We start from the raw sequence: 24,412 nt of genomic DNA, 5'->3' as shown, positions 1-24,412 counted from the left end.
CACTAGACCAATGGAACAGAATAGAGAACCCAGAAATAAAGCCAAATACTTACAGCCAACTGATCTTTGAAAAAGCAAACAAAAACATAAAGTGGGGAAAGGACACCTTATTCAACAAATGGTGCTGGGATAATTGGCAAGCCACATGTAGAAGAATGAAACTGGATCCTCATCTCTCATTTTATACAAAAATCAACTCAAGATGGATCAAAGACAAATATAAGATGTGAAACCATAAAAATTCTAGAAGATAACATTGGAAAAACCCTACTAGATATTGGCTTAGGTAAAGACCTGATGATCAAGAACCCAAAAGCAAATTTAACAAAAACAAAGATAAAAAGATGGGACTTAATTAAACTAAAAGCTTCTGCACAGCAAAAGAAATAATCAGCAGAGTAAACAGATAACCCACAGAGTGGGAGAAAATCTTCACAATCTATACATCTGACAAAGGACTAATTTGCAGAATCTATAAAGAATTCAAACAATTCAGCAAGAAGAAAACAAACAATCCCATCAAAAAGTGGGCTAAGAACATGAATTCTCGAAAGAAGATATACAAATGGCCAACAAGCATATGGAAAAATGCTAAACATCACCAATTACCAGGGAAGTGCAAAGCAAAACCACAATGTAATACCACCTCACTCCTGCAAGAGTAGCCATAATAAAAAAATAAAAATAGATGTTGGTGGGGATGTGGTGAAAAGGGAACACTTTTACACTGTTGGTGGGAATGTAAATTAGTACAACCACTATGAAAAACAGTGTGGAGGTGCCTTAAAGAACTAAAAGTAGATCTACCATTTGATCTGTCAATCTCTGGGTAGGTATCTACCCAGAGAAAAAGAAGTCATTATAGGAAAAAGATACTTGCACATGCATGTTTATAGCAGCACAATTTGCAATAGCAAAAATATGGAACGAGCCCAAATGCCCATCTATCAATGAGTGAATAAAGAAAATGTAATATATATGACATGAAATACTACTAAGCCATGAAAAGGAACTAAATAATGGTATGTGTAGCAATCTGGATGGAATTGGAGACTATTATTCTAAGTGAAGTAATGCAGGAATGGAAAACCAAACATCGTATGTTCTCACTCATATGCGGGAGGTGAGCTCTGAGAATGCAAAGACATAAGAATGATATAATGGACTTTGGGAACTCGGGGGAAGGAGTGGGGGTGATGAGGGATAAAAGAGTATGCATTGGGTAAAGTGTGCACTGCTCAGGTGATGGGTACACCAAAATCTCAGAAATCACCACTAAAGAACTTATTCATGTAACCAAATACCACCTATTCCCCGAAAACCTATTGAAATAAAAAAATTTAAAAATTTTTAAGAAGAATGATGTCATGGTTAACGTATTATATATGCTAAATTTTAAAGAAGCATGATCCAGAAACTACACTTACAGGCATATAACCTGAGGTCAGAACTGTGCTTTAAAGGATGTTTACCACGGCATTGTAAGAAACTGGAAATCACCTAAATGTCCAAGTGTAAGGGTTTGGTTTAATAAATTATGGCACAGCCATATGTAGAATGCCACATGGTCATTTAAAATACTGTTATAAAAGAATTTATGATGGTGCATTAAAATATTAATGATACATTAAGTTTAAAAGGCAGTTTTTTTTTCACCAAGTGGCGCATATATATATATATACACACACACACACACACCACTGTACAATATGTTCAAATGCACCTAATTTTGTATATTTGTGTAAAAAAAAAACTTGTATATGGTAGAAGACACTAAATATATCCAACAAGATGAAAAACAGGATTGTGTTATTTATGTAAATTTCTCTTTTTAAAATATTTCCACAATAGAAATATAATCCTTCTAAGAACATTGTCTTTTTAAAAACTCTTCTACCTGCTTTGCTAGAACCTGATTTGGACAATTTGATAAATTTTTTTAGGCACAAGAGAAAGTATCCTTAATAAAATAGACTCCTCAGAAATAGCCTATGTGTCAAATTCTATTTCATCCATTTAATGCTTCTAAATCTTTATGCTATAATCTAGCATAAACTTAGATAAGAACATTTATTTTAATCAGAAAACATGTTAACAATTGTGTTGCCAAGCAATTTGGTAAAGGGCAGGAACTGAAAGATCATCTATTTCAAGTAATTAAATCATATTTAATATTAAACAATAACCCAAACAATAATTGTCTAGTTTATTCCATTGAACAAATTTTACTTTGTGTACCTACTGTGTGTTAAGCACTGTACTGATGGTTAACTTGACAGAGTCTTCTTTAATGCTTTGGATTTGAGATCAAAGAAAATTCAAGTCTAAGAGGTTAATCTGAACAGTTGTCCCTAAATCTAAAGCCCCGTAGAACAGCAGCTCCTCCAATAGAAATTCCTCTGATGCATAAAGAAGACCCTGGATGTTTTATGCCTCAGCTGCTATGTCTTATCTGCAAAGCTCTCCTACTCCTGCACGTGCAAGACACCCCATCCTCAACCCAAACCTCAACACTGAAATGCAATGTGCCAAAAATGAAGTCAGTCTAGCACATAATCATAATTTCAAAGGTAAAATAATGCAATGCTTTATTTGAATCAAATGTCAGTGAAAGCAAGCCAACTAAAGCCACCTGTTACATGCATAGAACTGTCTTTTAGCAGTTCAGCAACCAAAAAACTAGAGATATTCATTCTTTATGAAATTACTGAAAGGTCACTTTTAAAGAGAAGGTTATCTATGGGACAGCTGGCAATAGACTAGTTGTATTTAAAGACTCTACACCTGCATTTTAGAAGGCACTGGTAATTGAGAACATTGTAATGTACTATTACTACACTGGTGAAGAAAATTAATGAAAAATATTACTAGGTGTATAATTCTAAAGAGCATTACATTTGATAATTTAACTGTGAAAACCAAAATCATTTAAATTCTAAAAAACACTATTTGCTTGAACAGTCTGCACACCTTTTCAAAAGGTTCATTAGATAATCCCAGTGTTACAAATAACCTCCTTAACCTCTTATAACAACAGAATAGATATTCAACAGCTGTCAAAATAGATTCCAGTATCCATTCTATTCAAGTGTGTTAGAAGAAGATCTTAAAACTGTCAAGGAGTGTCAGAATGTGGGTAACTTAGTAAAAATGTAACTGAGCTGATTCTACCAACTACAGAGAAAAGGGGAAAGCTCAAATCAGCTCAAAGTAAAAGATCAATCAAAGGGAGAAGGATAAGAGAAGATCATATCCAACTACAGGTAATGTCCCAACTCCATACTCAGATACAAAGGGTTTTCTCTAATAGAAGACTGCAGAACAGAATTCTGAAGAGGCACCAATCATTCCAAATAACAGATAAACACCTCCTACAGGCCACCCTGCTGCTTCTTGGGGCACTGCTAATTCGGGACAAGGTTGCCAGACTCAACAAATAAAACTATAGGACCTCTAGTTACATTTGAATTGCAAATACGCCATGAATAATTTTCTAGTATACGTGGTATAAGTATGCCCCATTGGCAGTTCAATTTAGCTGGGGTTCCTGTCATTTCTCTGGCAACTCTACATGAGGGAGATAAAGCACAGCCCCTTCCTTCTGGAGTCAGTGTTCCAGTGTAGGATTTCTTAAAAGGTAAAAAATTTATCTTTTTATCCTGTCTCTACTAAAATACAAAAAATTAGCCAGGCGTGGTGGCACATGCCTGTAGTCCCAGCTACTCAGGAGGCGGAGGCAGGGGAATCACTCGAACCCAGGAGGCGGAGGTTGCAGTGAGCCGAGATTGCGCCACTGCACTCCAGCCTGGCAACAAAGAGAGACTTCATCTCAAAAAGAAAAAAGAAAAAAGAAAAAAGTTAAGCTATACAAAAGTTAAATTAGCAACACACTTTACTCTCATAAACTTTTCACCAAGATTCACCTACTCTTAATTTGTGTCACCTTACATATAAACATTTGAGAATAAGCTGCAAGATGCAAGAATAATATGTAAATCCTCATCCCTAAAGACTTCTGCATGCATCTCCTAATAAGGACATTTCCTGGTGTGACCAAGGTACAATTATAACAGAAGGAGATTTATAATTGATACAGCATTATCCCCTAATATACAGACTACATTTAAATTTCACCAATTGTCCCAATACTGTCCTTTAGAGCAATGTTTTCTTCCCAATCCAGGATCCAATCCAGAACTTCATGTGGCGTTTAGCTATCATATTGCTGTAGATTCCTTCACTCTGGGCCATGTCCTCAACCTCACCTAACATGGCAGTGTCAATCCAGTGTGCTAAGTGCTGAGCTGGTGATATGCAGATGCCGTGTGGGAGCTTAGGGGGTGATGAAGCATCTTCTTCTTTGTCTTCGAGGCATCTCCTTTGTCCTCGCACAAATGTATCTGCTCTGTTCAAGGACTGAATAACAGCTGATGGACACCATTTGCCAGTTTGACTTGTGAAGTTCAACAAAATACTCAAGCACCTTCTATTTTAACTCTGGGCATCTTTCTCTCTCTCAATGAGAAGGCAGGAAAGTCTTCAAAAAAAAAAAAAAAACAAACAAACAAACAAAAAAAACAAACCAGCAGCAGCAATTCTTGTCCAAATTATTCCTATCTAAACTGTTGTCAACTAAACATACATACGCCACAATTATTTCCATAAAACCTACCAGCAGCTTAATATCAGAATCACACGGGGCTCCAGTTTGACCTTATAGCTCAGAATTTCAATATTTTAACTGTGCTCAGATCATCTGCAAATACCACAATAATCTGGAAAATGTGCTAACACAGCTCATTCTGCCACAAAAAGAAAATGTGAAAATAGGGAGGTTTTGTTAAAATAATAACAACAAAGAACAATGACAAGAAAGCCTTTTCTTTTTCCAACTAACGCTTGTTCAGTGAAAGGTAAAAGTGGAAATAATATTAAAGAGCAAAAAGCAAAGCATAATTATTTTCTTGTTTAGCTGAGGTATACAAAATACTCAAAGGTTTTGCACTGAATGGGTTTAAGTTTAATAATAATTTTATCCAGGATTACCTCTTTAAACATAGAATTTTAAAATTATCAGAAATTTTAAAGAATCCATACTATCAAAATAGGTATAGAATCCCTGTGGCATGCTTTGAATGGCTCCATGACCACTCATACTGGAATCTTTACAGGCAGGGATACAGAGGTCACAACACAAGATTCTATGTAACTTTCTCCAAAAGAAATTATTTAGCATGGACACCTGAGTCCTTCATACTTGAAGAGAGTACATTCAATGATCTAATCAATTAAAAGGATGAAAGTGAACACAAACTTAACTTTGATGTTATAGACAGTCCAGCCTGCAGAAATCAGGGCCACAAGGCTTAAAGTCCCAACTGAATTGGATCATCGGATCCAGGCCTTAGTTCAGGCCCAGAGGGGCCTGCTGTTCGCCAAGGGAACCATGTGTTTATTTCAGCTCTTGCTAACAGTGCAAAAGCTCTGAAAAAGAAACCATGGTCATCTTTTCCTGGACCTTTTAAAACCCACATTCCTGAATTTGTATCCCATTGTTTCAACTGGTACTTTTGAGAATAATGTCACTCTGCTTTTGTATAATATGATACAGTTTACAAAGTACTTTTACACATCCATGATCCTGGTAATAGCCTTGTAATTTCTGTAGTGGTAACTCTATTTCACAGATGAAGAAACTGAGACTCAGAGAGCTTAAATAATTTTTACAAGGTAACACACGTGATGACACCAAGGCCCTAACCCAGGTCTTCTGTAAGGGTCTGAGGGGAAATGAGCATCTATTTCCTCTGGCCTTTATCACATATATCTTGGTAACAGCGTGAGGATTATCATCTTGACCTGTTTTGTTAATCAATCTGTATGCACTTAGATTTATCTCACAAACTAGATGGTAAACCCCTTGTGGATTACAGATGTCAGTTAAATTTTTTTGAATTCATTCACCCGCTCTTTCAACAAAAACGTTCTGAGATCACCTATGTGTTAGACACACTATCAGGCACTGGAGGATAAAAGTGACTAAGGCACAGGGTAATCAGATGGTGAACAACACCAGTACCCTGTGACTAGTGCTATACAAAGGTATCAGCAGGGCACCAGCAAGCCCTGAGAGACTGGGGAAGACCCTCAGGAAGAGCTGTCGTAGACAAGGAGATTCCTGGTTGGTCCATACTACTATACACATTAACACCCAGTAAGGAACTGTTTAACCAACGAATGAATGAAATTTCTCCCCACAGGCAGTGAGCAGTCATGAAGGACACCCAGTGCTCCACTAGGGTTTAGGGCAACTCCAGAGTAGATTCTGCATAAACCAAGAGGACATTGCTGGAACAGTGATTATAATATGTTTCCTACATTGTAACACTCTGCAATTTCAAAATATTAGTGCTAATCACTTTCCAATCCAAACAAATCTGTGCTTTATCAAGAGTAAAGAAACAGAAAGGGGTGAGGGAGCCTGGAAATGACTTTGAGGGCACAATTTTAATGAATGTAGTCTTTGAAATTCAGGTAAATAGAGCCTCTCTCATTTCCAGCACAAAAAGTCATTCACTGTGGCAGCCAAGTCGGCCATGAGAAAGTTGTGATACCAAAGTCTAGGTCATAGATGGTCGGGAAGCCACTGGATGTAACATCTCCGCTACTAACAGGTGCCCTTAGTGGACCCCAGTACACCTCAGCCTTCTTAAGTCTTCAACAAAGGGGCTGCAGTACGTCAGGTCTCTTCCACTTCCTTAATTGCATGTTGCTAGTAAATGAAATAAGTATAACTCACTCTTACACCAACTGTAATATGTTTTCCTAAACTAATGTTCTGAAATTTTCCACCACTTACAAACAACAGGAGAGCTCATTTTAATTTACAGCCCTCAGATTGGTGCTTTGCCTAATTCCAGATCCTATGGAGACCCTGACCCAGCACATCAATTCCTAGTTTGTCAAAGTCAAGGACGTCATGAGCAATTAGATAACACATTCCTTAGGCTTTCCTTTCTGCAGCATGCAAAGCCTTTTTCCTTCCCCAAGCCCAGTCCATTCATGCAGAGGCCACAGAAGCATCCATTCCATGAGTCTTCCTTGAAGGAAGAGAGATGTTTAAATCAATGCCTTTCACTTAATTTTTTTTAAAGCCAGTGGAAAAATAAAGCTAAGCCATACCAAGCTATGGAGAGTTAAAATGTAATAAGTAAGAGGAATATTTAAATGGACAAGCTGAAAAGAATTTTTCCAAGATGAAACACATATGATGTTACTGTGAATTATTAAAACTACCATTGAAAATACATATTTTTCGTTCAATTGCCAACATTTTTATTTACGTAAGAACTGGAATCTATCTTCAGCATTCATGCAATAGCAAGGATTCAACATAGGTTTTGGGATCAGAAAGATGTTGGTGACATTAGGCACATTTCCAACCACTCTAAACCTAAGTTTCCTCATCTGGAAAATGGAGATAGTATCTACATTGTGGGATTTATATAACTTAGAAATCAGTGTTTAAGTACTTACAGTGTGCTTGACTCTGAGAGGTCAGCCCATTATCTAATTATTGAAATATATTGCATTTAATTTTCACAACCACTCGTTTTGCTTCTTTGTATTATTCATCCATTCAATAACAGGAGATAGTGTTTGTGTACGTATGCTGCTGTCTGCACACTGTGCGACACACAGAACATGCTAAGAAAAAAGAATGGACGCTCTTACCATTCAAGGAAGAGTGTACGGTCATTTTTAGAACTACACGGAGAGAACAAAAAAGATACAGAGATTTAGACCACAATTCTGAGTTACTTTTGTTAATAAGTGCCTAACACACTCAGCACTTATCACTGTTTTTGCGTGACCCAAGAGAAGCAAGATTCAATTCACTTCATTACATCTTTTTCTTTCTTTCTTTCTTTTTTTTTGAGACGGAGTCTCGCTCTGTGCCCCAGGCTGGAGTGCAGTGGCGCGATCTCGGCTCACTGCAAGCTCCGCCCCCGGGTTCACGCCATTCTCCTGCCTCAGCCTCCGGAGTAGGTGGGACTACAGGCGCCCGCCACCTCGCCTGGCTAATTTTTTTGTATTTTTAGTAAAGATGGGGTTTCACCGTGTTAGCCAAGATGGTCTCAATCTCCTGACCTCGTGATCCGCCCGCCTTGGCCTCCCAAAGTGCTGGGATTACAGGCGTGAGCCACCGCGCCCGACTGACATCTTTTTCTTAAATGTGGAAGCCCTACTCATCACAGTGATCTAGTCTTCGACTGTCTACTACCATAAAAGAACTGAAAATTAATCTACAGGTGTATTTCATAAAAAGTCACAAATCTGTGGTCCAAACAGGCCAAGAAGTGCGGGAGGAATACACTGGAAATCAAGAAGACTTTTATTTTTATTTTTTTTTAGATGAAGTCTCACTCTGTCACTCAGGCTAGAGAGGAGTGGTGCGATCTTGCCTCAACTGCAACCTCCGTCCCCTGGGTTCAAGCAATTCTCCTGCCTCAGCCTCCCAAGTAGTTGGGACTACAGGCACACACCACCACGCCCAGCTAATTTTTTGTATTTTTGGTAGAGATGGGGTTTTGCCACGTTGGCCAAGCTGGTCTTGAACTCCTGACCTCAAGTGATCTGCCCACCTAGGCCTAGCAAAATGCTGGGATTACAGGCGTGAACCAGTGGGCCCACCAAGAAAACTTTAAAAACCACCCTTATTTATTCACTCATTCATTCATTTACTCATCTTGTCTCTCTCTCTCTCTCTTTCTCCTCTGCTGTCAATAGTTTTGTGTTCCTATCTTCATTCCTGATTCATAGAAATCATAGAATCTTAAGGTCAGAAGGGACTTTGGAAGTCATCCAAGAAATCAGAGCTTCTTTTCTAAGCAAATAGACACTAAATCCCTACGGTAGAGAGGCACACGGGGTGGTTCTGAAAGCAGAGTGCTTGTTTCCTCCCTGACAAATGGAATAATGGCAGTTCCTACCTCATCTCATAGGGTCATTGGGAAGAATAAATGAGACCATGTTATGCAAACAACTGGCACAGAGCAGGTGCTCAATAAACAGGAGCCAGTCTTATTCGCAAGGATTATTCTGCTCAATGCTAAAGGCTGGTCCAACTCTGATGAAGCCCAGGCCACTGCATTGTTTGGGCAGCCCTAATCATCATAAAGTTTTTCTCTGCTCTGAGCTAAATGAACGGCAGCTTCCACCCACTGCCCTCTATATGGACAGAGAATTTAACCCGTCAACTCCAAGCCAGCTTTCCGAGTAAGCAGTGACAGCTCTCTGCTCATCTTCTTCTCAGGTCACCCCGGCTTTCAAGTGCCCACCACCATCCTGTCTTCTCTGGTCACATCCTGATTTGTCCTTCTCCCTCAGAGTGTGTACCCAGAACTGCCTCCTGGACTCCAGGAGGAGTGGGGCTGGTAGCACAGACTTATTCTGAGTACAATGATTGTATTACAGAGTTTAGTGGCTTTGGGGGCGACCACATTGTGACATTATTCATATGAAGTTGTAAGTGCATTAAAAGCCAGAGTCCCTTTTTATGCATGCTATTGAAGCACCATGCCTTCTCTAGCTTAGGTTTAGGGGATGCCAATGTATCCCCTAAAGCACTTTAGTGCTTTATATATCATCTTGTCACATTCAAATATTTTGATCATGATTCTGTCATCAAGCCATCAGCTATCCTTCTAGGTTCATCCATAGATTTGACAAACACCTTCTCTGCTTGGATTACACTGCAGCCCTTGCTGTGGCCCCCAGTTTCACACAGGTATAACCTGACAGCACCCTACCTTGGCTGTACCATGTCTTTCTAGCATTCTGCCTTGGGGCATCTTTGAGACACCTGCAGAAACATGTACAAACCTGAAAGTACAGGGACTCAGTACCTCCGGGACAACCCTTGGCCAAGGGAAGAGGGGAATAATGGATAAATGCCTACCTCATCTGTCCTTCAGCTACTTCCCAGGCACATTCTGTGTGGCTCCTCAGAGGATCCCTGTGGGATTAAGCCCCCGCTGCTCACAGCAGTGACCAGCGTGGTAATGCAGGCTTGTGTTGACTCTTCCTCCTTCCTGTGTCTCTCTTTCTTGCCCCTTCTCCTGTTGCCTGGGATCAGGGTCCAAAATAAGCCACCTGCACACCAGCCCTTGCCTCAGGCTCTGCCTTCTTGGGGACCCCAGGCAAAGTCACACTCCATCAACACTAGTGATAATGTCCAACATGTGAGCTTCAATGTACAGTACCAGAGATCTCCCTTCAGGCAGACAGTGGCTAGAGACAGGCCTATAACAGTCACTGAAACCACTCTAAAGCCACACAAGTAGATTCTCACCTACTGCTATTTCTTCATTAATTCATCAGGAAATAAGAGGCTTTGTCAAAGGCTATGCTGAAACTTAGAGATGGGATTCCCTGTGATCTGCCTGGAACACAGAAGTCTCTCAGCACATGCTATCCCCCCTCCTTTCCCACTGCCCCATCAGATAGGAAACGGCATTAGTTCTCCATGGTCCATCCTCCCACTCATAGCAAACCATGCTGGTTCCTATTTCTTCATCCATACGCTCACAGATCATGTTTTAAATATTCTTCTGGTATCTTGCACAGGCCCAACATTAACCTCTCAGATGCCTACAATGTACAAAACCTGGTTTCTCCCTCCTTTTTCCTTTTTCAAATGGAGACAAGGTTATTTATCTTGAGGCACATGGAGTGGTTCTGAAGTCAGAGGGTTTGTTTCTCCCATTCATTTGCCACTCTTCAAAATTTCAAAACTGGTTCAGCATTGACATTTTAGTCATGCATTTTAACTGTGTTTAAATCACATGTTTGGTGCACATACACAGATAGAAATGTATACAATGAAAGTCAATGTTGTGTATGTATTTATGCTGCACACACAGATGCTTGGATTCTATGACAGATCAGGATAAGCTGCTTCAGAAATTCCAATGATGGCACTTTATGGGAGTGCTCTGGGGAAGCAGGGGAAGAGATCTCTCCCATCCAGTCTCTGGAATGAACATCCCTGCTCTTTCCAGCTCAACTTTACAGCCCATAGCATCAGAAAAAAAAAAAAAAAAAGAAAGAAAGAAAAGAAATCTTTCCTGGAGCCTCATTTTCCATAAGACACTGATTACTAGAGTGCCTGGAAATTTCAGCATATCCAAAAAGCTCAGGGAAATTCTCCAGCCTTCTTCAAACCCAAACTCAGTGCAGGCTGTGAGAGGTAGTTCAAAGAACCAGTGAGAGAATTATTGCTGAAAGCAGTATATAAAATTCTCAAATAATTTAATGAGTGACCATACTACCAAACTAAAAAGCGTATTTCAGTGCTTACATGCGTAAGTAAAACTTGAAAAGATTTTTAAGTCAATAATTCCATCATATGAAACACACCTGTACCACTAGGATACTCTCTGACTAAAGCAATCCATGGGGATTTTCCAGGGCAAAGTGACCTCAAAGTGCCCGTAGACACTTAGCATGCATTTTTGTACATTACTAGTTAGGACTGACCACAGTGTCCACCTTGTCCTGTCTTTCTCCTTTCCCTGTCTTCCAAAGGGGTCCCGCCACCACAGCTAAGAAAGATTTGCTTTGCTCTGCATGTGAAGTCAACAGAAAACTATAGTAAGACTCAGAAAATGACCTTCCTCATAGCAGCAAGTTCAGTGGACAAAAGAGAAGTGGTCCCCACCTTACTACAGAAAATCACCTGGGCCAGTTTAAAACCCAGCCCTCAGCAAGGGCTCTAACAGATTACTGCCATTTGATAGGAGCTGAGATAGGAGAAAGAGCACTGGACTGAGGAGAGTCAGATTCTGATCCCAGATCTTCCGGCCATAGCCTTGTCAACCAATGTCTTGTCTCAGAGCCTGGGAAAAACCACTGCCCTTGGTCAGATTTCCAAAATGCTCTCCTAGGACAGTTAGGTTTGGGGAGTAGGGGATTGGGGGGACATCCACTTCCCATAAGCCTTCATCTAAGTTCTCATTTGCAAACAAAAATCTTCTGACACATAGCCATAAAACTTGAAAGCTACTGCACCAAATTACCTCTAAATTACCTTCCATTTCTAACAGTCCACACTCAAAGCATGGTCTGCAGATATGCAGCATCAACATTACCTGGGAGCCTATTACAACCCCAGGTGTTCAGCCCCACCTCTCCAAGCCTCCTCAGAGTTTTCAGTACAAGATCCCAAAGTGATATGCATGCAACTAAATTTTGAGAACTAGTCTACGACTCTTTATCTTTTCCTCTAACTGTTTCAGATGTTATTGCTCTACACTAGTTATAGTCAAAGCATCCTACAAAAATATCCCACTAGGAGAAGCCAAGAGAACTATTACTAAGTCTTATAATGTTATGCATACTTAAGTGGGATGAAAATACTAGGTGACCAGACGTTCCATTTCCCTCTCTTTAAATATGCTGGAAATCATAGAGTGTTGGGACTGATTCTCCACTCACCAAGCAATCACTCATGATGGTGAATATCCCTCATGCTCCCCTCTCTCTACCCTATTGACACTCATCCTTCAAAGGCCCAGGAAGCCTGCCCCTTCCATGGCACATGCACAGAGTCCCCTGCATGTGTGGTTTCCTTGATGAAACTGGCATTTGAGGTACTACAACAGCAAGAATCTTCTGAGCCCTAAAAGCACTTACTTCACGTGACACAGTCAAGTTTACTTCTTCCATTCAGCTTCTTCGACTGCCCAATCCACCCTGTTCTCTCCTTTCACTCAATTTCAGTTTTGTTCTCTAATCAGAACCACAGCACTTAGCAACTGTGTATGATTGAATTATTACATATTTTCCTATGTTTGTTTCAGCTCTGCAACTGGAGTGTAACCTACTTGAGAGGAGTAATGTGTATTTCAGCTTTTGACAGGGCCCTGGGCTCTCTGCCGGGGTATTTGGTAAATGTATATGCGCCGAGGAACTCAGTCCCACTTTCTTACCAGCTACACTTTGTCAGGTACCATTATAATAGCACTGTATTATCTACTGTGTAAAAGAAACCACTGAATCATTTGATTGTTTTTTCCTAGTAAACTAAGACAAGAAAGCTATTTTAAAATGTTGATAAGTGGAATGGGAACAAAACCCTAGAATGAGCTTCCGGGTTCCAGGGAGTCCCACGTTCCTACATAAAAGCAGACAGGTCCTCTGAATTCCAAGCTGACTCTTGGGATGCAGGCTGTAGAGCAAGGCCCAAGCCTGGACTCTCGGCCCCTGTTCTAACGGTTCTGCTTTCTCTGGGAAAATCCTGCCTCAGGCAGCTTCAATGGAAGCAAAAATAGCTCAGAAGAGATGTCTGATTCTGCATCTTAATCTATGTGAATTGGATGAGCTCAGTGAGGCCTTGGAAGGAATGATCAGGAGAGATGAAAAGGAAGAAACACATTAAAATCTCAAAGTAGTGATTGTATATTTTAAAAAGGAAAAGAAAAGATTTCTAAGAGCACCATTCCTTTCCTAGCAAATGAGTTACACAAGGCACTTCACCCACAGATGAAAACCCCAAATTTCTCCTCGGGTCAAGGAGAAGCAATATTTTCCCTCTTCTCTGGTGTTGTCAATTCTCTTTAGAATTAGACTTCTGTATGACAGTCTGGGAAGTTTTCAGTTACTTCTCAGCCCCTTCAACCGTCATCTTGTGTCCTCATTTGTTTACTTAAACAAAAACAAGCCAATTTGCTGTGAAGTTTGTCTGCCTTTTACTTGCTTTGACGGGGACTGTTTATAATGTATACTCAATTGTTGAAGGCTGCGAGCACCCAGGTGATACAACCAAACCCAAATTATTCACAACAAAGAGTACAAATATGTATGACCTGCTACAACTTACAATCAGCAGTAAACTGCAGGGTCATCCCAGACCGACCCAAAGAAAATTACAAAACCCTAAGTGAAAAGTGCTTCATATATAAAGCTCCTATATATTTCATTCAGCAAAACGATTTCTTCTTTTCACATTCACCAACTGAAGAAAAAAGTGTTGATAAGTTATTTGGGAAAACTGGGTCAGGGCTGCATATTTTAGGAGAGACAGTGAAAAAACAAAGCTAAAACATAGAAGGTGGGTCCCAGTAGACTCATATCTTTTAGGGTTCCAAGTCATCCTCAATCTCTTCTTCATAATCCTTTAAATGAAAAGATTTCTGATCATTTAGAATAATATTATTTATATCAATTCTATAGTAATTAAAGGCAAATTTAAACCTGAGGGATAGAATAGATCCTTGCTGGATCATTAACAAGTAACTTCCAGACAATAACAAGGTTTTATAATCACCATTTCTCAGATAAGAAAACTGAGGCTTAGAAATTATTTAACTAGCCCAGGCTGATTTAAAAATCTATACTCTAAAAATCTGCTACAACTTATGCCCTCCTATGGCTATAAGTAAGTGGCCACCTGGAGATTACTTTTTTCTCTATTTCCATCCTTCCTTCTCCCGCATATACCAATGCGGACAGCAACCAAGCTGCCCTCAGAAGATAATGCCACCATGTGGCCAAAATAGAAACTGTCTGAACTAAACTGGCTCTTCCACTCATGCCTCTCAGAGGATCATGCACGTAGGCCCATACATTAAAGGGGATAACACTATATTCTGCATGGGAGATACCTTCTTGCCCCCTCTTTACAATCCTTTTTATATTAATATATCGAACCATCTCCTATGCACCTGTCAGAACTCAGCTGAAACGTATCTCTTCCTCAGGGAGGTCTTCCCTGACTCCCCAGGCAATAAGCAACTAGGTTCACAATGCTCCCGGTATGCCTCTCCTCGTACTTTTTATCCCCATATCTATGCTTCAGCATGGTTTTATATTATGCTTCAGCATAATATAAAATCTATGATTTTATATTAGTCATTTACCCCACACTGAGAATATCTATCATGTACTAGGCACTGGACTAGAGTAAGTTACTTTTGTATTTCCATTGTATAACACTGGTTCAGGAAAATAGCAGGCAGTCAGAAAATGTTTGTTGAATGAATACATGAATGAAAAAACTACAAACAAGATCTTATCCATATCATCAGGAAAACCTCTTCTGCTGTTTTCTTTTTATTCCATTTGTAAACTTAAAAAGTAACGCAGGGGCCAGGCGCGGTGGCTCAAGCCTGAAATCCCAGCACTTGGGGAGGCCGAGGCGGGCGGATTACGAGGTCAGGAGATCAAGACCATCCTGGCTAACATGGTGAAACCCCATCTCTACTAAAAATACAAAAGTTAGCCGGGCGTGGTGGCGGGCGCCTGTAGTCCCACCTACTCAGGAGGATGAGGCAGGAGAATGGCGTGAACCCGGAAGGTGGAGCTTGCAGCTTGCAGGGAGCCAAGATAGTGCCACTGCTCTCCAGCCTGGGTGACAGAGTGAGATTACCTCTCAAAAAAAAAAAAAAAAAAAAAAAAAGTAACGCAGGGTAGAGGATGGCATACTTGTACTACGGAAACCAAAACCATAAAAATCATGGAACCAACATACCTCCCCTCTAATGACAGCAAGTTTACACAAATATGGGGTGAGATTGACAGCCCCTCATCCCATTCTAAATGTGTTACACCCAATACACTCTGATTACATTTTTTTTTAAGTTAGAATTGTGTCTAGAATAAGAGTAAGTACATTCTGAGAGGTAGTCTTCCATCTCCACAATTTTTTTTTTTTTTCTGTCTCAAACATCACGATTTTGGATACTCTTTTCTCTTGTATTTAACTATAAGTATAGGAATTTATTGCCATTTACTTACCACATACACAAATCGTGTATATTTTGTGGATTATGTTTTTGTGGATTAACTTACAAATCTCTATGGAAAATATATTTCAAGTCTAAGTGACAAAAGCCATAAATAAATAATGCCACAAAACCTATTTTTCTTTTGGAAACTTCAGGTAAAGTCAGTGGGTTGCATTTTTGCCACTTGTAGGTATCAAATGACCTGCTAGTTCCAGAATTGAGACTGGCCAGAAGTCTCAATGTTCAACTGGGGCAGTAGCTGAAGAGACTTATCTAAGGTTATAAGGATTCTGGAAACAAGACTGTATGAGAGAGCTGATCATGACTGTATCTGTTAAAAGAAAAACACACCCACAAATAAATCCATAGGGATCAATTCAATTATTTTCTCAGAATCTCCAATGACCATGAGCCTGAGGCAAAGGATGAACCAGTGAATCACTAGATTCTCAGTAAATTTAAGAGAATGAAAGCACCAAATTACATTCTGTGGATCTCAAATGAATCATGTTTAATGTGCAGGATATCTCATTATTTATTTTTTTCTTTATTATACTGAGATCGAGTCCCAGATATGAATTTGGTTCCCATTCACCAAGTTTTAAAATCTCTAAACACTAGATGAAATGTGAGGGTTTTTTAATTGATGATTACAAAATAAAGTGATACAAGATGACTTCGGTACAGGAAATCTCAGCCATCCAATGAATGAGTCATTCTGCACAGCCTAGTTTTCTGAATTGGTAAGAGCCTTACACATGAAAACAGCTCGGAGGTTAATTATTCTGGGTGTAAATATTTCCAAAGTATATTGAACATTTCCTTCTCTTCTTAAAGAGTGTGTCTAAAAATGTATTCTTTCCATGGTTCACTGTTAACAACAGTAAATAGCAATTATTGGTTTATGTTATTATAGAGTGGTGCCTGCAAGGTCAATTGAGGGTTCCTACTCTAATATTCCCAAGCCTTCAAAGTTTCTGCTCCAATTCTTGTCTAAAGTTACAGTTTTTCTGTCTCTTTCCTAGTTGTCAGGCTGTCAGGGATCACCTTTTACTACTGATTACAGCAGCCCTTCACCCCATTCTAAAAGTGTTACCCCCAATACACTATGGATTATTTGTCAAATTTTTTAAATGTTAGGATTGTGTCTAGAATAAAAGTAAGTACATTCTGAAAGAGAGCCTGAAATATTCTCTTGGACTTTCATACTATCTACTCTGGTTGCGAGTGGACTTTTTGCCCCCTTCCTGGTTCTTGGCTAGTTTCCGGATATGCAGAGAGCCACACTACAGACTCAGGTATGCTATGACGACTCCTGATGCTCTTTATGATCCCCACACTTCAAATGTAAACCAAATCATCACATGACCTAAGAAATTTCTGTCCTGGCCACACAACAAAACAAGTGCAAAGATTTCTGTGCAGGCGAAATGTCTAGGTTGAAGGATTAATGCAGAAACTGGAGAATAGTTCCTATCTTACATAATGGTTCTATATTTTGTATATCTACATCATTTAGCAGCATGAACAGGTGGGTATCTTATACAAATAAGTATGGCCAAACATTTCTTAAGGAAAAAAATTACCAAATGACTTAAAAAAACTCACAGTTCAATGTTTTTAATTATAAGATTTTTTCAATTAGGCCATCTCATTTTAACATTTAACTGTTTTACTTACTAACCTGGTGGCTGCTATATTGGGAAAAGTCATCTCCATTACTCAAAGGGAAAAAGTGCTGCTCCAACATTTGAATAACCTAAAGATGAGTTTGAACAGTCCCTACCAGCACTGAAATCAAGCATTCAACCTAAATGGCTCTATGTAAATCCTCTGCAATCTATAAAATGCAAAAGTTTATATAACCCTGTTTGTCAAACCTGAGAAAGTAAAACCGAGCAGGTAAACCAGGCTTCCCGCTGAAATTAAGAACAAAAGCCAAGAGGGTGGATCATCAATTACCCTAGTTATGCTTCCACACCCCAGTGAGGGAGGCTAGCCCTCCAGCTATTTATAAACGTGGAGCTCAACCAAAGGGGGCCCTGTCATCGCCACCCCAGTGAGTCCGGGTGTGAGCTGGGAGGCTCGGGCTCAATGGAATCTCCCTCAGTGCGGCCCTCCATACTTGGCGATGCAGGATCTTTCGGGTGCAGTCCTGTCTGGTCAGGAAAAGAACTGAAGATTTCCAGCGGTCACTTCCACCCTATGATTCTATATATGGAAGCATCCCATTCTAGTGTTTTCACCATCATGCACACCATACTAGGGAGGAGGAATGAGTAGGCCGGCTCGCTTCTTGCTGCTCTGAAGGCACACTCACTTTAGTGTCTCCCAGGCCCCACTGCCCTGGACTGGACCTTGTCATCAAATGGCAGCCCAGACCTCTGCTGAGCGTTGCAGGCTCGCAGCTTCAACATGGAACAGCTGGAAGAGGACCCTGCATTCTTTTCTCTGTATAAACACTGGGGGCTCTGTTCACCCTCCTGCAGCCGCATGAACTAAAGAATTTCCCCTATCCAAAATCACAACTATCAGACTTTTCCCTCATCCCCCAGCCTCCTCCTACCCTCCAGGATATAATTTCAGTCTGTCACCACCCACGCTAGCAAATAGGAAACTGCTGGACCTTTCGACTATATTCACTTTCCATACTAGTTGAGGTGTCTGTAAATACTAGCAGGGTAATATGAAACGATTCTGTTCTATTCAGTAAAGTTTCCTGACGAGAAGCATTAAGGAACCCACTTCATGCCTGTTCTTTCTCCAAGACCCTTTCTACAAGATCTGTATCAATATGGATAATGTCACGAGCGGTAAGCTTAACCCCATAATACACATACTGCAAAGAGGGTGGATCATCAATTACACATGTCATTTTACTAGTCTGTAGAGTCACCTGCATATTATTCTGAAGACGAAGCTCTAAAACCAGAATATCCGTGGGGAAAACCAAATAATAAAATTGGATTTTCATGTACACACAGCCTTATCCAAGCTTGGCTTCTGAAGGGCAGTCCCGGGCATCTATCATGTGTTGCTGAAATCCAGCGAGCCACGTTGCCCAAAAGAAGAAGGAGGAAGGAAAAAACACACACACCCAGAAAATCCAGACTCTACGTGACCTGACTTACTTATTTCCCAGGAAACTGCATGAGAGAAAAATCAATCATTCATGCTACCGTATCTACCACACAGAAGGGGCTGATGGAGTTCACAGTGGGCAAAACCCCAAAGCGGCCGGCGGAGGTAAGTGGGCGGGGAGGGGGGGTAAAGGAGGGAGCGGATTGCGAGGGCCTGGGGGGCCGCGCGGTTCGGGTCCTGGCGGAGCGGCTGGCGGGGGCGGGCCCCGGCCTGGCCCGAGGCAGGGAAGCGAGGGGCGGGCGGGACGGTGGCGGCCGTGCACTTACCGGGGCTGTTGGCCTCGCGTTCGAGGACGTGCAGCTCGGCGCAGTCGGCCAGCGAGTGCTCCAGGCAGAGCTGGAGGAAGCGGGCCTGGGTCTGGCTCACGCGCTTGAGCAGCGACAGCAGCGCAACAGTCTGCTCGCACTCGTTCCACCCCTTAAACCAGCCCGCCAGCACCCCGACCTGGTCGCGAAACATCATGGTTAGGGGGCCGCCCTCGGTCTACAGAGCCCCCTGGGCGCCCCAGACCGCCCCGCCCGCCCCAAAGTTTGGCGGAGCCGCAGCCCCGCGGCCGGAGACGCGTTCCCGTTCCAAGGTGGCTCTGGTGCCCGGACGCTGCAGGTACTGCCTGGGCTCCTGCCTCTCTCGTCTGGTTTCAGTTACGTTCCGGTGGTTCTGGCTGATTTCCCCAGAGACGATGACAGACAGTAGCACGGAAATGTTTCTTTAAAAAAAATAACGACTTTTTAAAAAATCCCCCACAAGGCACACAACTGAATGAAGAATGCTTTCTCCCCCCTTCTTGCAGCTTCGGGATGGTGATTTCCGGCGTCCTGGGGTCTCCTCCCCACTGGGCGGCAGCTCGGACCCTTCACGCCCGCATTCCCGAGCGGCGATCACCACTGAAAGGAGAAAAAGAGCTGCAGTGAGACCTCGGCCAGCGGAGGAGCGCGCCCTGGGGGACGAGGGCATCAGAGGGGCCAGGGGTGGGGCGTCCCGCGGAAGGTTGGGTTCCCCGAAATCCGGCCGCCCCCTCCGCACCCGATGCGGGAGATGGGCTATTCCCGGCTGGGGAATAGCGAAAAGCCTGCTTCCCAGGTGCAGGAGGAGACCCCGCGGCTTCCTGTTGCTGCCGCTGCCAACGGCTGGTGCTCCCCTCACACCCCGCCCGGGGTGGCCTCGGGCGCCGTGCCTGCGAACGCCAGCACCAGCAACAGATCTTCCCCGCGCAGAAAACTTGCAATGCGGCTGCGAAGGGGCGCGGGGGTGGGGGTGGGAGCTAATGCAAAGCAGAGGCGGAGGCAGCGGCAGCCCGAGTTCCTTCCTCCTCCTCTTACTCCTCCTCCTCCTCCCAGAGAAGCAGCCGAGTGGCTGCAGCTCCATCTACAGCAACAGCCAGCATCTCCACCGCCAGGCGCCCCTCTGGATTTAGGCCGTGAGCAGCCGCGGCAGCAGCTCGAGACAAAAATAAACTCTCCCCACCCAAAGCTCCGCGCCCAGCGGGCGGCGGCGCAACCCAGAGCCCCGGCTCCCCCGCACCGCGCCGCGCCAGCCCACCCAGGAGGTCTCCCAGGGCCTGCTCCGGCCACAGTGGTCAGTGTGCGCGCGCGTGTGCGTGTGTGTGTGCGCGCGTGTGTGGCAGGCATCCTGCCGCCGCCGCCTACGGGTGGGTCTGTCCGGCCCGGTGCCTCGCCCGCGCGTCGCAGGCCGAGGGTGGCACAGCCCCGGGCACACGCCGCGCGCAGGCACGGCCGGGAGCCGCAGCGCTACCCCCTTCGGCAGGCGGGGCGGCCTCGCGGGGAATGCGAATCGACGCCGCAGGCACACGCCCCCCAAAGACAGCAAAGAAGAAAGTTCGGCTGCGGGGGTTCCCCCAGTCCCGTCTCGGTTCTGGTGGCCGCCGCCGGCGGGGAGGAGAGCCCAGCGGCTCGGCCTTCAAGGGGCGACTCGCTTCCAACAACACACTGCTTCCTACTCCCAGAACTTCTCGGGCGGAGGGGGAAGCCCCCGGGGAGGGGACCCTAGTGACCGGCGGGTCCCCGCCGAGGGCCGTAGGGAGGGAGCGCTCACCTCGGCGCGGCTCATCCCGGCGGCACGGGGGCCCTTGCTTGGGTCCGGGACCGCGGCGGCTCTCAGCGGGGTTGGGGCGCCCGGAGCGCGGGCCGCGGGCCATGCCGTCGGGGCGGGCGGCGCGGGGAGAGTGCGGCGCTTCGAGTCGGGGCCGCCGCAGCTGCTGCTGCTGCTGCCTCCAGTGTCGGCTCGCGGAGGACTGAGCCGCCCGAGCCGGAGCTCCCCACATGCTACTGATTAACATACACCATTACATCATGGGCTTGGCAGGGAGCGCCCGAGCGGGGGGAGAGGAACCCGGGCGGCGGCGACGGCACGCGGGGGGAGCCGGGGGGAAGAACCCCGGACCCGGCGCAGGGAGGGGGGACGGATTCCTAAGTGGGGACCAGAAAAAGGGGAGGGGAGCGGAGTGGGAGGAGCTGGTGGCGCAGAGGGGTCGGGTAGAAGGAACCTCGGAGAGAAGCGAAGAAGTTCGGGGAAGAGGACGGGTCCTCTTACCGCGGCCGCTTGCGTATTCTGGAGGGGCCGGGACACTCAAGCCACTGGAGCCCCGGCAGAAAGGGACCCGAGGGCGCTCGGGCGGGGGCGGTGCTGCCACCCGCTGCTCGTCCTTGGGAATGTGGTTCGTCAGCTCATCTGACCCTCGGCCCTTCTGGGGCCCGGTGGTGGCCGAGCTGTGCGGCCCGCGGGCGGTGAGACCCGAGGTCACTGCAGCAGATGCTGGGATGGGTTCCGGGGGTCGTGGAGGCGACGGGTTCAAGAGGCTGAGGGGCAATGCACAGGGTTGGACGTGCCCAGGCGCTGAGCTCCGTGCCGCCCTAGTCCAAGGGCCTGGCCCGGGTCGGGTGCCAGATGCCCTTTCCTCTGGCGCAGGCTCCTAGAGGCCGGCCCGGCGCCTGGCTGAGTCCCACTCTTCCCCGGGGAGGCGGCCCAACTCCTGAGACCGGTCAGGGGAGCTTTGCCTGGCGCGCGGGCTGCGGCTTCGGGCCTGGAGCGTAGGCGAGCGCCGCCCTGGGCGACAAAGAGGCGGGGCGAGGCCACCTGTCGGCGCTCAGGCGTCGCCAGGCCTCACAACCTTCACCTGGATCTGGAGAGTACGCAGGGCAGCGGCCACACGGGGGCTTCAGGTCCTTGCGGCGAGAGAGGCGAGGAGGGCGCGGCGCCGAGGCTGAGTGGTGCAGGGTGGGCTGCGAAAGTGCCTAATAGTCTTGCAAATAAAGGTTTGGTTAAAAATACCCTAAACCCTAAAAACCTCTGTACCTCCTGATATGGGTTGAATAATCGCAAGGAGGACTTGATGACTAAATCTGGTCTATCTCCGTGATTTCAGAGGAAGCACTGCTTCCTCCAGCAACTTGAGGCTTTGTTTATACAGGAGTAATTCTGAGAAGGCAATGAAACGTGTGCTTCAGACCAGCCTTTCCTACTCCTGCTAATCCACTGTTTTGAAGAGAAAGTATCTGAGATATTATTCCACTAATTAACGCTTTTGTTTTCCAACTCCAGCATATGTCCCGGGAATTTCAATGTTTTCTTCCTTTCCTCCTCAAATTTAGTTTCTGCGGCGTATAGGTCGTTTCAGACACGTGACAGCACCTAACCATCTGTTAGGGTTTTTGAAAGGTCTTGTCGAGCTGCAAAAATGTGGATTTTTTAAAAAGTTAATTATTAACCATACAGGTAAAGTATCCGCATAATTTAATGAATATTTTGCCCTATTTAGAAAACAAGAAACCTGGAGTCAGTGTTTTATTTTTGTTTTATTTTGTTACTGTAGAGGTAGGAAGGCTTGATAGATTTTGTCCAAGAGATTACTATCAATTAGCTAATTCTTAGTAATAACATATCAGGAAATAGGGAGGATTAGAGAGTATGGTCAACATCAGTATGTATCTTGCTATAAATTGTAGGAAAAGCAGATGTTCTTATAGGGCTTTTGGAAGCTCCCAAGAGTGAATTTCTTTTAAAAGAAAGTGAAAGAAACAGAAATTTCATTAACATGTGTTTTCACCTGCAACTTACTAAAGGTACAGTAAAACTAAAAACAAAACAAAAGAAAACAAAAAAAAAACAACCCAAAACACTTAGGTTGGTGAATGAAAATACTGCCATCTACTGGAAGAGTGTGGTTCTTACAACAGCCTTTGACCTAGGAAAAGACATTGGTTTATCTGATTTTTGAATTCTTACTGTTCAGGACACTCTGTAAGACATATAAAGTTGAGCATGACCTGAAATGTCAGTACTCTTGTGTTTGTTTGTTAACAATTCGTTTCCTCTGGGCAAAGGAAAGGCAGTATAAATGAAACCCAGGGATATGGCCTTGCTATTCCCCAGAGTGAAGTCATCACTCTAAAGGAAAAAAAAAATACCATTCATTAAATATAAGTTATTGTATTAAGTGTGGATTTTTCCTATGTCAACCTGGACCCAGTATTATTGATAAATAAGTGCCTAACATTTAGTAAATATTCACATCACTTGAAAAATGAATGAAAATATCCTTTCATTAAAAGAGATATTACTATGTCTATGTTCACTATATTCGTATTTATTCATTTGAAAAATACTTATTGTGCCACCTTGTGCCAGGCACTGGGTTAGGCAATAAGTGCCCTGAGTATTCTGAGTACCAAGTACAGGCACTGAGTACACAGTGGGATACTAACCAAGAGATACTCTGTATGAATAAAACGCAGATCAGATTATCAAATGAATTAACATTCCCAACATTATTTTGCTTTTCTCCTCCTTGGAATCTGGGAAGGGAAGAAATTGTTTTCTGAGTGAATAAAACTTTTGATCAAATAATTCAAATGTTCAGATGTTCCAAAGATTACTAATTCTAGATAAATCATTGACATATTTATAAATCACTGCTTAAGAGGATGTCTGGGTATTATTTGCATCAATAAGAAACCCCAAAGATTTCATGTTTATTTTAAATTTATATTTCTTCTAGAATAATCTAAAACAAAAGAAATGCATTAGATATAAAAACATTAGAGCTGTAAGCTTTAATTATTTGCTTTATAAATGAGCAAAAGTATTAAAATCTCTACATAAAGGGAAATGACAATGGATAATTGCCATTCATTTAATCATTTGATAAATATATAGAACACTTGTTCTGTGCCAAGTCCTCAAGATAAAATGTTAAGAATTTGGTATTTTTTATCTAACACAAAAGCCCATATAACAAACATATATATGATTATATTATATATCAAAATATATAAATAAAATTTCATATATTCATTACACATTTTTAAATGCATATGTGTGCCATAGGAAAATGTGTGAAGAGATTTACACCAAAATAGTAACTAATGGTGAACTTCTCTGCGTGGTAGGATTTCTGAGGATTGTTGTCTTGTTTCTCTATATTTTCTAACTTTTCTACTATGAGTAGGAAAACTAAAACCAAAACA

The 24,412-nt window shown here is 43.3% G+C and overlaps 2 protein-coding genes across 4 annotated transcripts in view; both read right to left on the bottom strand.

Moving 5' to 3' along the window:
• The window catches only part of SAMD4A (sterile alpha motif domain containing 4A), a 235,685-nt gene extending 214,483 nt beyond the window's left edge, over nucleotides 1-21,202 (bottom strand). The window contains exons 1-2 of one of the 3 annotated variants that reach the window (XM_017873663.1): nucleotides 20,982-21,202; nucleotides 19,196-19,813 (exon numbers count right to left, since the gene is read on the bottom strand). In XM_017873663.1, the coding sequence (XP_017729152.1) occupies nucleotides 19,196-19,391 (196 nt within the window). In that variant the 5' untranslated portion in view covers nucleotides 19,392-19,813; nucleotides 20,982-21,202. Of the gene's footprint in view, nucleotides 1-19,195; nucleotides 19,814-19,952; nucleotides 20,190-20,981 lie in introns of those variants that run through there. The other 2 variants (XM_017873665.1, XM_017873664.1) reach the window with 2 other exon arrangements.
• A 726-nt stretch (nucleotides 21,203-21,928) lies between these two features.
• Nucleotides 21,929-24,412, bottom strand: part of CGRRF1 (cell growth regulator with ring finger domain 1) — a 59,487-nt gene continuing 57,003 nt past the window's right edge. The window contains 1 exon segment of the mRNA XM_017873640.1: nucleotides 21,929-22,180. Within this exon segment, the coding sequence (XP_017729129.1) occupies nucleotides 21,929-22,180 (252 nt within the window).

This window comes from Rhinopithecus bieti, unplaced genomic scaffold (genome assembly GCF_001698545.2).
Source record: "Rhinopithecus bieti isolate Rb0 unplaced genomic scaffold, ASM169854v2 scaffold_7985, whole genome shotgun sequence".
Taxonomy (NCBI): domain Eukaryota; kingdom Metazoa; phylum Chordata; class Mammalia; order Primates; family Cercopithecidae; genus Rhinopithecus; species Rhinopithecus bieti.
Note: the sequence above shows the minus strand (reverse complement) of the source record. Positions and strands in the feature narration are given on the sequence as shown.